The sequence below is a fragment of the Xenopus tropicalis genome, chromosome 2, assembly GCF_000004195.4.
Source record: "Xenopus tropicalis strain Nigerian chromosome 2, UCB_Xtro_10.0, whole genome shotgun sequence".
Lineage (NCBI taxonomy): Eukaryota > Metazoa > Chordata > Amphibia > Anura > Pipidae > Xenopus > Xenopus tropicalis.
Window position 1 is genome coordinate 106,163,161 of NC_030678.2, and position 16,512 is coordinate 106,179,672.

Sequence of the window (16,512 nt, forward strand, 5' to 3'; positions counted from 1 at the left end):
CTCCCATCTAGACGTCATCTCTTTCAGGGAAGACCCTGCATTTTTCAACAAGATAATGCCAGACCACATTCTGCATCAATCACAACATCATGGCTGCGTAGGAGAAGGATCCGGGTACTGAAATGGCCAGTCTGCAGTCCAGATCTTTCACCCAGACGTCTGTTGAGTGTTGTAAGAAGAAGGGGAGATGCCACACAGTGGTGAAAATGGCCTTGTCCCAACTTTTTTGGGATTTGTTGACACCGTGAAATTCTGAATCAACATATTTTTCCCTTAAAATGGTACATTTTCTCAGTTTAAACTTTTGTTCTGTGATTTATGTTCTATTCTGAAAAAAATATTAGAAGTTGGCACCTCCACATCATTGCGTTCAGTTTTTATTCACAATTTGTTTTGTGTCCCAACTTTTTTGGAATCCGGGTTGTAATTCCAAATTTATTTCTATAATGTTAGCAATCAATATAAACTTCACTTACACTTCTTTCAGTCTTGGAATTACACAATCACAGGCAGGTAGATGCCATTTTGTGGGCATTAATATTAAAGAGATACTGACATGAAAAAATAATTTTCAAAATATAAATGTGCATAAAAACTTACCTATCGGCCTAATAGGGCTGCTTTTGTAAGTAATTGCTACTTGAATTCCTAAACCTGACAGTTTTGCCAACCTGACTGTCCCTTCTCAGCCTGTCAGTTATAGCTTCTAATGCTAACGAACTCTTGCTGCACAAATATGGCAGCCCCCTCATAGAGAAACATGGGGGATCAGATAGTGTAAAAGCATTAGAAAGTACTTTTACTTATGAAGTACTTTTATGGCAATATTATAAAGATAATGCAATGACAATGTTGTGATAGATTTAAAAAAACAGTTTAATTTTAGGTGTCAATATCTCTTTAAGGCAAGCTTTGCATCATGCCAAAATTGTTTATATGCCAAAATGTCGGGACCTAATGCCCATGCACTGTCTACACAATTAGATGGTGTGGAGGAAGGGGGGAAGTGAAGAGTTTGGGTTTCATGTTCTTATTATTTCTTTAGTTCTTACTATTTCTGTTATTATACAGCTTTTTATGTCTGGGTGATAGGTCCTCTTTAATGTACTTTTTAATGTGTCATTCAATGTGTCATTCAATTTATAAGTTTGCATAAGTTATTTAAACTTTATATATAGCTTACGCAATTTGCATAACTTATGCAATGCATCTGGGCCACCTTACTGAAGAAGATTTTACAGGGCCCGACACAACTGTACCCCCTCCACCTCCTGATGGTGACCCTGATTGCAGGTCTCAATAAAACTATAACACTTAAAAAAAGCCCATATTTAAAATGATGTGTTAGATAAAAAGAAATATATTTTTCAAATGATGTGTGACATTACATAATTCCATATTGAAATTGCCATTTTAAAGTCCCTATGGTTCATATGAGACAGGGCTCATTTATCAATCAAAGTTAGGCAAATTTGCACCTGCGCATTAGCCCATGGCAACCAATCAAATATTTGCTTTCAGTGTTCTACCTACAGCTGGCTGAGAAAAGCAAATCACTGATTGGTAGCTATGGATTATTGCCCAGATGCAAAAGTGCCCAGTGTTGATAATGAGGCCCAAGTGTGCTAACATAACAACCATGCTTCTTCAGTTACATCTGTCAGTAAATATATTGAACAACCTGTTTTGCATGTTTACAGTATTAGCCTTTCCAGTCTTGTCCAGTACTTGTCTTCTCCTTTGTCCTTGATAAACAACTTTAAGAGCCCTTGTCCCTGACATTCTGTCTGACTTAATGAAAGGTACCTGTCCAGACAGTTAAGAACCAAGGTTCTTAAAGGGGAACTATAATGAAAACAGAAACATAATATAAATGGCTTCTTGTGGCAATAAGTAATTTTCTAAATATAATTAATAAAAAATCCTGTACCTTTCTGAAATAATCAAGTTACTCTTCACTATTACTTGTCAGCAAACCTTCTTTTCCTCTCTATATGTAGGTTTGGTGTTGGTGTGTTTTTTTTCTTTATTAGACAGTGAACTGAAATGCATCATCAGTGTGTTCTGCCCCTACATTGATGGTATCAGATCTAAAACGGAAGATCTGTGTGCACAGATCTACCACAATCAACGCACACATTGAAATATGGAACACAATTGATCAGTAATGATCAATGAAAGGGGCTTTAGAAGACCTGTATACCCATTTATTATCAGACAGGAATAGATAGGAACATGTTTCTACATAGATTGTGTATATCAAAAATAAATCAAGCACTAACTGGTCTTTGATATAAAAAAATGTGTTTATGTTTTTATACTTTAATATATAATAACAAAGACCTGTGAGTGCTTGATTTGTTTTTGACATCCAGCACTCCATTATTAAATCAAACTTGTTAATACTTTATTTTACACCCTAACCCTGTGAATCCAGCTTTTTCAATTGCTGGTCCTTCATGCCATAAATTTCATTTTTTGACTTGGTACCCACAGAAGTTTCACTTTAAGTGTGGACTCAAACTGAGCATTTTGGACAATGAGTGAAATAAAATAGCACTTTTTGACAAAAAGGTATGCAGATATTTCTGTTGATATTCATCTATTACTTAAAAATATACAGGAAAGTGTGCATTTCAGGTGTATGATAAGGGCTGCAGGGTGACTTCTAGTGGAGATGGGGTTAATATTCCTTCTCAGTCAATTAAGTGGCAGCTGAAAGAAGTGGCACCTGTAGAGGTAAAAAGGAATACCTGGGGTCTCTCTTGTGTCTCTGGATGAGAGACACACTTCTGGTTATTCCCAGCATGTGATACTGAGTGGTTCTGGCTGTCCCTAGTGAATAAGAGGAAGCCTGAAAGAGAACCAAGGGAAAGAGAGTGTCTGAGATTGAGAAAAAGAGAACTAAGGGACCTGAGCTTGAGAGAGAGAGAGAGAGAGTGACAAGGGGCTTGTCACTGTGCCTGGAGAAAGGTAGTTTTTGGAAAAGTGCAGCAGTAAAGCTGATTTGGAAGTAGGTTGTGTGGCCTGGCTAATAGAGAAGTTATCTCTGAACTGCGAGTAACAGGGTGCTAACCTTGGCCCAGAGTCTGGGAGAGGCCCTTAGGTAGTCAGGAAGACTACAACCTCATCTGTGAGAGATACTGTTCTGTATTTTTGATGCCATATGAAGACAAGCACATTGTTTGTGTTATGACCGAATAATTATAGGCAATTTTTTTTATTCTACAGTTTTCATGTCCTTGTCTTTCTCTGAACAAGAAACCTGCTTACCTAACATCAGCAATGTATATACATTACACTTTTAAGGTTATGCTTACTGGGTCATACATTTAATGAAAACTGCCACAGATGGGGTAAGTCTCCAGATCGGTGTTTGCAATGTTGTGGTCCTGTCCATTCAGCAATCTTGGCAAGTAACTGCTGGCCATATGGAGTAAGTAAAGTATAGCATTACTATTGCTTCCGGTCATACATTTTCTCTTAGCTGTAGTAGAAGTGGCAACCACTAGAGTTGCATGCCATTATTTGTTGAAAGTATTGATATTTATGCATGGAAAACCATCCCAATGAAATGTTACTGAAGAATCCCTTTTATATAAAATCAAAACATCTAATAAATAATATGCTGCCTTCATAAAAGTTTACATATGAAAATATAGGTTGCCCAACAAAAATGTCAGTATGGGGACCTTTTTAAAGTTGTAAGATTTACTATATAGTATTATACTGTTTCAAACCATGTGACCCCCAACAGAATATGCAGCCTATTTTATTTATTATGCTACTGATTACTGGACCAGTCACCTTCTCCACAAGGTGCCCTAAACACACAGTATATATGCACATAAGGTTAGCTTAGCCAGTACTTTAAATGAGAAGGAAAGGTAAAATCGCTGGGGGGGGCAAAATGCTAGGCACCTCACAGTGAGTATAATTGCTTACCTTATACCCCGAACTGATGCTCCTGTTAGGAGAAAACCACACCGACCCGGGTAGCCGGTAGCTACAAGAGAGCGATCCTCTTCCTTCTCCTGTGTTCGCACCACCTGCGCAGTCAAGTGAAAAGGCAAACTTTACCAAAAAAGCTTTCTCACTCTACTGCGCATGCGCTGGCCCCTGGATTCTGAAGACGAGAGAAGGAAGAGGATCACTCGTTTGCAGCTACCCCAGCCTGGTGCAGTTTTCTCCTAACAGGAGCACCAACCTGGGGTATAATGTAAGCAATTAAAATCACTGGGGTGAGCCTAGCATGTTGTCTAATATTATTATCAAAATACCTCTGGTTCTTTTTTAGGACATTGAGGGCATATCATGAATATATAGCATCTTAGGCACCATTAAAAACAATGGTCCAACTTTTTTTAGGGAACAGATATATGTGAAAAAGACACCTGCCTGAAAGAATTTTTTTTTTTCATGTAATGACGGTTCATTGCACTTTCCTTTTGTGTCCTTGGGAAATGATCCGCAGCACGTAGCTGCATTTTTATTGCTGCTACAAAGATGAGTGATTAAAAGTCTCCATGTGCCATGGACCTAACAGGATAAATTAGCAGAGTAATTGAGATAAGGAAGGTAAACAATGTGTCTCCATAGCAAAACTGGCTAGCACTAACATTAAGTGCATAAGAATATAAAATAGGAATTTTTAAATATCACTATCAATAAACCCTTTTTAAAAAAAAATTTCATATGTACATTTTACTTATATACTGTATATGTTTGCTGCTGATACATTAGTGAATTATCACTTTACACTTATAAGGATCTCTTGTTCTGTATGTACTTGTACTCTGTTTATAAATAAAGAACTTCACAACAGCGCAGCATGAACCAAAAAAACGTTAATTTATTATATATATATATATATTCTCTAATAAATCATAATACCCTCTTGGAATCAAAACATATGTCATAATTTTCAGCGCTTAAAAATTATAATTTAAAATATTAAATATTGTCTATGTACATACTGATTCCATTTCTTATCTCCTACATGACTGGGGTCAGAGGAAAAGAGGAAGATGCAGATGATTTAGAAAGTTGACAATGCACCTGTAATTCATTTACGGTTAGGCCCATGATTCATTATGTTCCTGAATCATTTTTAAAATGAAAGGATGCACTATGTCATCATGAGCCAGGTTTGTGCCTGAAAAAGTAACTCAAAATGACAGTGTTTAGAAGAAGGCTGGAAAGGATGAAATGGGATGGAATTTACACTGCTCTTTACATATGTTAAGTAGAAGGTTATGTATGGCTTTGTAAAGGTAGATTATGGAGGAACTTATTTAAATTACTTGTTTAAAAGCATTTTAAGAGAACGTGTTAGTGTGCTTACAACTGCAGCCATAGTACTGGATTGACGTGCCAAAACTTTAACACTGGGATCATTAAACATTTTGGCCGATGTTGATTCTGCCGCCCTCAGTAAACAGATATAGTTTAATACCACCTCATCTATTTTAGCTACAATTTCTTGTTGCTGAGTTTCAGAGTTCATTGCATTAACTAGTCGCATGCAGGCCTCTGTTAAACAACAGAGAATTTGAAAGCTTGAATTCATAGCTAACAGCATTTCCTCTGGGCCCTTGTCAGCGGAGGCCATCTTCCTGCAGGCACTTCCTAATTCTCTTGACTCTATGGATAAGCGTTGTTTATACTGAGAAAGCTCGAGGTCATACATATCTACAATTGCATCTTCCCCTTTTCCAATATTTGATCGTATTAGGCAGAGTAACTCATTAGCATCTTTCTGAGCAGCATGAAATCCATCAGGTATTGCATAAACTTTTTCTTTTAGTGCATTTATTCTTGCAATTTTTTCCTCAAAGTTCATGTCATGGGTATTAATTTCCACTTGCTTAGCAGTAACATCAATATCTTGTTTACTGGTGGTGTTTATGGTGGCCATGGGTGATTCAAGTTCTTTATTCCTGCACTCTGGGGATAAAAGCAAATCGCTTACTTTTGGCGTTTCAGCTGGTGTTTGTGATATATACACACATGAATGCTCCTTTTCCTCGTTATTATTTCCATTGTTAGCCTCTTCACATTCTTCATCTTCTTCGTCACCATTATTCCCTCTGTTATGGAAGCAGTAGCTAAAGGGACCCCGACATCTCCAGTTGCTGGCATCTAGTTTCAGCAAAGGCAATGATCTTGACTGTTTCGGTACCTTTTGCATAGACCCAGTAGCTGAGAACTTTTTGCTTTCACTGATGGAACTAACAGAACTCTGAGAACAACTTTTGGATATCTTTTTAACCAAAGGTATTTCAACATGCTTCTCAGATTTGCTTCTCAGACCTGTCTCTGTGCTATCCAGACACAAGCTTACTGAAGATATTTTCTTGTCTGCCCAGTCCATGCCCGATGATCTTGTTATCACACTGCTGCTGCGTCTAAGTACCTTTCTGTTATGTGGCATTTTCAGGCTTCCACCAATCTCATACGGATGTAATGTAATCTCTGCTGAACATGTCAGGCTCCCGTGGTGAGGATGAAGAAAGTCTTGACTTTGAGTTGGCACATTGGATTCTGAGCAAATGTTGGATGGTGTTGTGAAATCACCTTTAGAATGTTTTGAAGCAGCTGCTGGAAGGCCACCTACTCTTCTTCCTTTTGCAGGCTCTGTGAAAGCTACACTAGGGGTAGTAGAAAAGCAGAGATATTTGTTAAGCATTTTTGAAATATTTGCATGAACTTACCTTATGCTTCACAAAAAAGTGACCTGTTTTAATGTAAGTGCATGACAAATTAGATATAAGTGCTAAAAGGCATAAAGGGATAGCTAAAAATATCTTCTACACTAAAACTAAACATGAGAGACTAGGCTTGATGAAAAGGTGATTGGAATTTCAGACTAAATTATGTATTTATTTATAGATATTGTTACCTCCGCACACTAGCTATAATTGAATTTCTATGTATTTATGATTTTGCAAGCTGCTATAGTGAATCAACCTAGCTGCTTCTCCTTAAAGGGGCAGTTATACCCCCTTGGTCAACATGAGTTCAATTAATATGGTTTGCGTTATTAAAAAAAATATGCCAAAGGGTTTTACATATCTCTGTTTTTGTTATTTTCAAAGCTAAATAAGGCAAACAGAAAACCTGAAGCTTTTCCATGTTTAGTTTTTGTGAAGTAGATAATAAATTGGCAAAGCCCGCTGTCAGTCCTTTTATAACTAATTACTTTTTTAAAAAAAAAATATTTCCCATGGACAAAAAAGTATCTGTCATAGCCCTAAATGATATGTGTATAAGGGGGTCCCTTGGCATGTGGCCAAAAGAAGAAGGAGAAGATTTAGGTATGAGAAGGGAGAGAGGCTGTCATATGTAGAAATGTGTATCGACTAAATGAGAAGGAAGGCTTTAGTAAACTGTAGGGAGAGAGATGTAGATACTTTTATACATGGCCAGAGGAAAATAAGGTATACTGGCAGATGTTAGATTTAAAGAAAGTATAGCACATCATTTAGGGAAGAGACTTGTAAATAGGCAGATGTGAGACTTCAAGAGAACATCTTTTAAAGCCCCATATAATATAGGGGGAATAATTAAATGAAGATCTATTTAATATAAATATTTTTTCGCTATAGTATTACACATTTCTTCAGCTTTAGTTGCTGTAGATAATGCCACTTTATTTACCATCTGTGTTTGTTTATCCTGTGTGTTTGCACTCCTGTATCAAGAAGTATATAATAAATTAACCTTTGACTAACTGCTATTAATATAATAAATTGACATCATAGTTATTAATATAAAGCTTTTGTAAATGTATTTTTTATTGGTCTAGATTTTATTGTATTGTGTCAGCTCTGTAACTACAGCCTGTTCTTTTCTTAAAGGTAAAAACTAATTTAGCTTTATCAGAAGTATATAATAAATTAACCTATGACTAACTGCTATTAATATAATAAATTGACATCATAGTTATTAATATAAAGCTTTTGTAAATGTATTTTTTATTGGTCTAGATTTTATTGTATTGTGTCGGCTCGGTAACTACAGCCTGTTCTTCTCTTAAAGGTAAAAACTAATTTAGCTTTATCAGAAAAGTCTATGTAAATACAGCCATAAGCACTCACAGAAAGGTCCTCTATCAAAAGAAACAGGATTTCTTGTCTCATTTTTTGTTAACATGTTCTTCTGGTATCTGATCCTCTCTCAGAAAAAAACCTTCATTCCCTGGCCAGAGTCTGCGCAGTTCTCTCCTCTCTCCTGCTCCCCCCTCCCATAAGAATTCATAAAACTCACTCCCCCTCCCTTAGGAATGTGTGATCTGAGCTATAAAGGCTAGAGCTGCAAGCAGGAAGCTATGAAGACCAAGCTAAAATGGCAGCTGAAATCTTAAACAAACAGAGAAAGCTTCTAGGGCTCTTTACTCAGGTATGGTGATGCTTTCTGCAGAATAAATATAGTGTTCTAGGTGGCACTAATGTGGCAAATTTATTGGCAGTAAAATGCCAAAATCACTTTCCTTCTCCTTTAAAATGAATTCTAGATAAAATATGTTTATGCTCCAAAGCCTTACAAAAATAAATATTTTTAAGTTAAGATATGTGTAACCATGTCATTTTTTAAGAAAAAGATTAAGGGATAATAAAGAAAGCTTATGTCAAGAGACCAAGCAAAATCACAGTACCTTGTAGATATATATTTTATGCAGCTTTAAATGTAAGAATTTTAACTACAGTATTAGAGAAAAATTGAACTGTTATACATTTTAATTTAAAGCCAGTTTTGTTAGCTCTACCGTGATTGGAAAAAAAAAAGAAGGCCGCTGTTGTTTTGGGGGATTGTTTTCATCAATAAACTTTACATAATCCTGATCCATAACAATTCTTTAACTGAGATCCTAGCTACTAAAATTTCACAAATGGAATTCCATTACATGACTAAAACTTATAGGGAGCAGTAATAAATTAGAAGCACATAGTCATGTACCTGTGGTTTCTTTAATTTTTGAAACACGGTGACATCCATCTCTTAAAGTGCCAAACACTGGCTCTGCATTGACTGGTGCATGCATAACTGGCACACTCATTCTATGACAAGCAGCTTCAGTTTGTTGATGTAATTCTGTAAATGGTGCCCCAAGATTTGGAAGCATAGAAGATCTTTCATCAAGGGGAATCAAGACACCACTCTTTACTGATGCATCACAGAGAATATGTTTTACGTCACCAGTACACAGAGGAGACTCCACAGGGGTTGCACATGAACTGCTACCAGTACTACATCCTGCATCCACTGAAGAACATTGGGAACTCTGAAGAGAAAAATGTCCCTCACTCTGAAAAGATGAAATGTTCTTGGCTATATGGTTATCACCAGGATCTACAAGCTTAGACATGTGTTCTGCTGAGGCATCATCAGCATTTGGGATAGTATGTTCTTTGGATGGAGACATGTAATTTGCATTTGAGATATATATATCTTCTTGTTTAAGTCCAGATAATGTAATATCATTCATTTCTTCTATTATATCAGTCTCTGTTTTCCCAACACAAGAAAGTCTTGGCAATGTTTTAATATGGTGAGCATCTGTTGATAGCTTATCACTTGCACTTCTATCTGCAGTATTATACCATCTTTGACTGTCTTTACGAAAAGCTGTCCTTTCTAGGTTAAAATTGGCCAGATGCTGACAGTCCTTGGATTTCAGTTCACCATCAGATTCTGGTCTCTTGCCAATTTGCTTTTTAACCATAACATTTACATCAAAATGCGATTTTGCCTCGGCATCTGGTAGCTTGTTCTTCTTTTTACAGGAGTACACCAGAGTACCCATGTGCACCTTATTAAAGTATTCTGACACAGATTTTATCTCCATTGTTTCTGGTTCCATCTCAATGTTATCCGAATGGATGACCTGTTTTGAAGGCACAGCTTTTGATTGCAGTTCCGCAGCTTGCCGATTTATTGAAGACAGTGTGGCTTTGATAGTTATACTTCCTGTTTGACCCTTGGAAACAGAAAAATCAGTTTGCTCTTCCATCAGGGATTGGTAATCTTCACTAACAGGCAAAATGGTGCGTGCTGAAACTTCTGGATGTTTCTGTGCTGTTGCTAATTCAGAACTTTCAGTCATTTCTGAAGAATTTGTCTCATTACCAGAATCAGAAGATGACTCAGGACTATATGCTCTTAACATTGTTACACCTGTACACCACAAAAAAAGGAGCATATTAATAAAGGTTATACTTTTCATAAATACCATTTAAAGTGTTAAGTATATTTTTAATCGGTTTAATAAAAAAAGATTAGGGTGAAAAAAACATAAATTAAAAATTAAGTCCAATGAATACGATGAAAGGTGGTCTGTATGTGAAACATGATAAAAACAAAATACAAAAATATGTGATGATTCATATGGATGGAATGGTATGCTAATGAATAAAAGTTACAATGGTGAAAGAACCTGAGGTGTCATCTCTTTGGTTTTCCTCAGAGACAGTCAAATCTTGCAGTGTCTGAAGATCAGAAACACTTGTTTCTTCCAGGATTGTTTTAAGTTTTTCATCTGTGTTTGTAGGAACTGCATCAATGAGAGACACAGGGATATCATCATGAGATATACTGTTAGCTGCTCCAGAGGGTTTCGACAAATTCTGACAGTCTTCTTCATCTGAACTGTCCCGAAATCCAGGTGGTGGAGCAGCAATCGCCATATTCAGCGAATGCAACAAAAAATCATCTTCATTATCATCGCCTTCGGGTGGAGGAAGTGATGTCAGGTCTATGATGTCATCACTAGATCCAGACATGCTGAGAATGTCTGTTTGGTTTTCCTCAGCTACCATAACATCTTCCTCACAGCTCGCTTCATCATCATCTTCAACATCATCTGTGGTTTCAGAATAACATATATCATGTAATAATGGCTCTTCTATGCCTTCTGCATTACCAAACATTTTACTTTCAGATATATTAGCATAAACGGCATTTGCAGCAAAATGAATGCTCTCTGCATCTGGCGATAATTCCAAATCTTTGATGTCATTGGCATTATTTAAGTAAATAATACTTTGTTTATCAATCATCTCAGGGCTCTCGTCTAGCAATCTTTCATAGCCAAGATTCTGAGGATTTATTGTATCCAAGTTGGGATCTCCAAATATGAAAGACACTTTTGCGCTTCTGGGAGAGTCTTGTGCTGTGATTGTGTGTTCCAGTCCTGAGATCGAAATTATTGATGGTTGGCTTGCATTTAAGCTATTCTCTAGATCTATATGTTCGCATTGTTTGGTTAGCTGCTGATCAAGTTCTCCTGAATTAAATGTAGTTTCTATGTACAAATTCCTATGATCTTTGTGACAAAGTGGACTGCCTAGAACATTTGCAGTTCTCTGTTTCAAGTCTGAAAATATTTGCTGAGAATCTTGATTCTCTTGATTCTCCTCGAAACCAAAGATAGTTGACTTTGGCAAGTAATTCCAGTCACAATCTTGGTAACTATACTTGGTTCGTGTTTCATTTCCTGCAATAGAAATGAATGCATTTTGCATTAGTAAAAAAGGCTCATACATTTTGATCATACTAGATATGAATTTCTCAAAAGGCATACTAATAATGGGCATGATCATTGGATGATAACCGTAATTCTTTGAAAATGCCATACTCCTTACCCACAGAATGTACAGTTCCTTGCAATATTATTCTTTTACATGGTTTCTCATGCTGTTTGAAAGTTTGCAATTAGTTAGAAAGTGTCTTCATTCTCTTTTTTTTTTCCTAAACCAATTGTTATGCTTTTCTATGGCGGCCATTGAAAGGAAGTATTTGAATCCACCATTATTTGCATTTTATTTAAAGTTGTACATCAAGCATTCTGTGAAAAATTGCCTTTTATTTTGCTACAATACCTAAAACAGTCCTTTAGACTGATTCGGCAGCTTATCGGCCCGTGTATGGGCACTAACGATGGGCCTGCCGGACCGACATCTGGCCTCAAATCGGGCAGATCTTGACTGGCCAGTTTTGATTTTTCATTGGATCGAGGACTGTAACAGCTTGTTGATGTGGTCCCTAAACTGGCGGCCCCATGCCTCGATCATTTGGCCCCAGGGCCCCGAATTAGCCTGATATCGCCCACCTGTAGATGGGGATATCGGGAGAAGATCCACTTGCTTAGTGACCTCGCAAACATGCATGCAAACTATCAACGTTTTCTGTCAACCTGTGGAATAAGGAATACTGTAGCTGTATAAAAACAAAATACATTTATTTATTCAGCATAACTGTATGAGCTCATGGAAAAAAGTGGGGTATATTTTCCTTTTTAGTTTGGTTTTCTGGTTATGTTATACTGTACCTGTTTCTCGATTTGTTGTGGTCTTGTTAATCACATTAAATATTGAACGTCTTGAATCCACTAGTAACCGATAATAACCTGCAGTTAAACATGCCAGATTCATGGCATCCGATGACTCCATGAGCAAAGTTATAGGCTGAAAAGACAGTGCACATAAAATCTGTAATAAAACAGCAAGTGAACAACTTTGTATAATATATATATATATATATATTTATTTATTTTATTTTTTTTAACCTGGTAACTTTAATTTTTATTACAACAGTAAAAAATGTGATACTCACTTTTACATCCAAAACATGAAGCTCCACTCTAACAGTTATATCATCTTCTGTATACATTTCAATCCGATTTACATGGCTAAAGTCAGCAAGCAGGGCAACAAGGTTGGTTTTTGTATTGATAACATGGCTGATACCATACCGTGGACCTACTAACAAGGTTACGTCGGAATGTTTTTCTCCCTGCTGTAAATATGTAGATGTTATTTATTAGTATCCAAAATAATAAGTGTTGGTTTTTCACTTTTATCAATTCACTAGGACAGGGGTGGGCAAACTACGGGCCGCGGGCCACATTCGGCCCCTTGGCCTTTTTAATCCGGCCCGCCGCCGACGCCAAGTCTCATCACGCAAGACTTGGTGTCATTGGCGGGCTGGAATTAAAGAGACGAAGGGGGCGTAACGCTGGCCTGGCCCTGCCCGCCCTGGCCCGGTCCGGCCTGGGGGTAAGTAAATGTGGGCCGTGAGCCAAAAAGTTTGCCCACCCCTGCACTAGGAGATACACTAAGCATATGTTCTAGGAAAAAGGTATGATGAAGAGATATTATCAAATGTATACAGGAACTACCTATAAAGTCATAACTTTGGAAATGTGTGCAGACTCATGCTGGGCACAGCCACTATGAACATCTTAAAGGGGCTCATAATTGTGGTAAAATTATAGGAATCCCCAAAATTTCAGCTCATACCGACCCCTGACTTCATCTTATACAATAAAATATAATCCAGCATTGCTATTATATAAACTAGTCACATTAAATAATTTGATATACAGCTGTGTGCTGGGTACCTGTGTTTAACAGATCAGAAATATTAGTTTCAAGTTTCAAGTTTATTGTTATATACAAATAACAATGAAGCACCATTACTGTAATGAAATTTTTTTGACCCGTGTTCCTCCCAACTTTACATAGACAAAAAAAAATAATACAAATATTAAATATAATCAAAAAAACTAAAAAATAACACGACAAACATAAGAAAAAAGCAAAGTTGAGGAGGACGCTGAGCAACGGCTGCCATCCTCACCGGCGCCATCTTGGCATCATATAAAATATAGATATGTATAATATGCAAAATGTAAATGCAAAAATACATACAACCAATTTTGCTTTAAATACACGTCCTCCATATAAACGCAGGTCGCTAAGAAACTTCAGATAATGCACCTTGGCTTGCAGACCAGATAACTGTCAAGAGGAAAGAATAAAAAAGTTAAGGTTATGAAATAGGTTTTACATAAGAGATAGTGTAGGAAAGGAAGAGCTAGATGTCCCTTTCTTGTGTGCCCTGCACATTCTACTTCTACATATACTGCTTATGATAGTTTAAATTGAGCACATATTGCTGGAATTGCAGGATATCTAATATGGAATTGTGTATAATTTGGCTACAGGTCTATATAGCCTAACTATACTGGTCTTATGAATCATGGTTTGAGCAGTTGAATCACTGCAGAATTGCCCCAATGCATCCTGCTTCAGGTTGACCAATTACTAAAGGCCAATCAGGTTTTCCATTTTGAGTGATTAACTTTTACCTGTGATCATATATTTTAACTAGAGATACCTTAAATGGGTAAACTGTTTGATCTTTGAGAGGACAACTTAAAGGAGAAAAAAAGCTTAACTAAAGAAGTTGGGCAGAAATGTGGTACATTATGTTTTGGGCTTCTGTACCAGCCCAAGGCAACCACAGGCCTTTAGCAGTGAAGCTCTGTCCCTGCAAAGATACTCTGTGCTGCTGTTATTTACTGATATTAGGGACCGACACACAATATACGGTGTATATAGAATATAAATGTATAAGGCTGATTAGTAATTAGTTCAAATTCTCATTACATGGCAGCTCTAAAACACACCTGGCAAAACAATCTCTTTGGGTTTATTTATTGTTTAAGTGTTTTTTTTAGCAGACTTAAGGTATGGAGATCCAAATTATGGAAAGATTGCTTATCTGGAAATCCCCAGGTCCCAAGCATTCAGGATAACAGATCTTATTGCTGTATGTGCATCTGAACTATACAGAACATCTGACAAGTAAATAATCACTATCATATCTGTCTGTAAAGATGTGGGCTGAGCAGTAATGTTCCTTTCTGATTTGATCTATATTTGCTCTCTTTTTAGGACTGGACAGGTGAAAATAAAATGATGAGTGGAAGAAATAAATGGCTTTTTTATCGCTTGCCATTATACATTACAAAATACTTTACCTTCTTGCCTGGAGGAACTAGGTTTTGATTAGCTTTGACAAGGTGTGAAAGTGCCTTTTTTATGTTCTTTTCTTTCATGCTTTGCAACACGGCAGATGGAAGGAACGTTTCTAATCCCCATTCTTTTCTGCAACAAAATGAACATTTATTTTGAATACCTGTGTTGATTGGCAGTAGATTAGACAGCAGCTTTGATTGTTTCCTCAATGTGAGAATTTTAAAATGATAGTTGCAGTATAGTATTTGCAACTATCAGTACAGTATCTCACAAATAAGAACCCAACAAGATACCTTAAAGCAACTCTAAATTTAGAGGGCTAAGATGTTATCTTCAATACTGCTATGTTTTGTTTTGTTTTATAATTGTTAACCATATACATTTCTTGTGTTTTGTTGCCTAGCAGGCAGCATCATTAAGCTCCCCCTTGTGTTTAGTCATGGCAGGAGGATTCCACCCACTCACGCAACTACATTCATAGCCACCAATGTCAATCACATCATAACTGGCTGCTCTGGATTTACAGGATAGGGAGCTGCTGCAATGAAATCATGGTGCTGCCTGCTAATAAAATATAACACAGCATCTTGGTGTTGTCATAATGTTATCATTTTATAAACTGGTTTGGTAAGTTTGCTTATACTGATTCATTTTTAACAAACGTACTATGTCCACTATAGAATGACTAAAAGTCTGTTTTTGGGCATTTATGCAACAAAGAAAATGTCTTATAGGGATGAACATTAATATTGTAAAGCTGGGCATACATGCACAGATTATATGATTAACTCTTTGTGTGTATTGGGGCCTGCCAGTTTTTTGTGGTTTGAGGATCAGGCCCATTTAAAAATGCTTAATGTTGGACAGTACATGATGCTTCAGCAGATTAGAAAGTGAAGAGGAACCTCAGCTCCTAGTTGCTTACTGCTGTTCCAGTCATTCATGCTCGTTGCACAGATGAGCAAAACAAGAGACAGGTGAACATGCATTTTCACAAGGGCTGATTGGTCATAAGGCACCAGATAACACCATGGCCTTTAGTTATAGTTTCAATAGATCTGGTCATATTAGCAGCTCTCTAAATAAATGTGTATTTCAGTTTGCTAAAGTTTGTCGATCACTAATTCAAATATATAACATACTTTGGAAGGCTGACCAATCCTTTAGATGGATTTCAGCACCCCATACATACTGGGTTAATAAGTAATGGTATTTAGGCTGCCTGTGAGTTACATAGAGAATTTCATTTTATCATTCAAAAAGAAGAAGAGCATTGCATTACTCTATGTGACAGGTCACAAATAGTTCGGGCTTGTCTAAGTGATTGTCTTAATGGAGCTGGTAAAATTAAATACTCTATAAACATATGGTTTGTATATTTATAAATGTATATTTGAATGTGTATTCAAGTTTGCTTGAATATTCCAAAGTCATATAAAAATAATATGCAGAGTCAAATAATATGCAAAGTCATATACAATATAACCATATGGTTTGACTAAAAATCTTATTTGTATTTGTGTAATTCCAGCATTTGCAGGAATAAAAGTGTCCTAAAAGGGATGTGTGCGAAAATTTCAAATACAGTTTCTAGGAATGTGGCCCAATTTACAGTTACAATTAAGACATTTAATGTGGATGAACACATCACACAAATCAATGAGATATATAACAAAATGTATATTTAAAA

General features: G+C 36.6%; 1 protein-coding gene across 3 annotated transcripts in view; it reads right to left on the minus strand.

Moving 5' to 3' along the window:
• Window positions 1–4,832: 4,832 nt before the first annotated feature.
• Window positions 4,833–16,512, minus strand: part of frmpd4 (FERM and PDZ domain containing 4) — a 204,973-nt gene continuing 193,293 nt past the window's right edge. For 2 of the 3 annotated variants that reach the window (XM_002933807.5, XM_031896994.1), the window contains exons 11-17: window positions 14,825–14,951; window positions 13,710–13,799; window positions 12,613–12,795; window positions 12,329–12,464; window positions 10,436–11,494; window positions 8,959–10,176; window positions 4,833–6,645 (exon numbers count right to left, since the gene is read on the minus strand). In XM_002933807.5, coding sequence (XP_002933853.2) covers window positions 5,300–6,645; window positions 8,959–10,176; window positions 10,436–11,494; window positions 12,329–12,464; window positions 12,613–12,795; window positions 13,710–13,799; window positions 14,825–14,951 — 4,159 coding nt within the window. In that variant the 3' untranslated portion in view covers window positions 4,833–5,299. Of the gene's footprint in view, window positions 6,651–8,958; window positions 10,177–10,435; window positions 11,495–12,328; window positions 12,465–12,612; window positions 12,796–13,709; window positions 13,800–14,824; window positions 14,952–16,512 lie in introns of all 3 variants that reach the window. The other variant, XM_031896995.1, reaches the window with a different exon arrangement.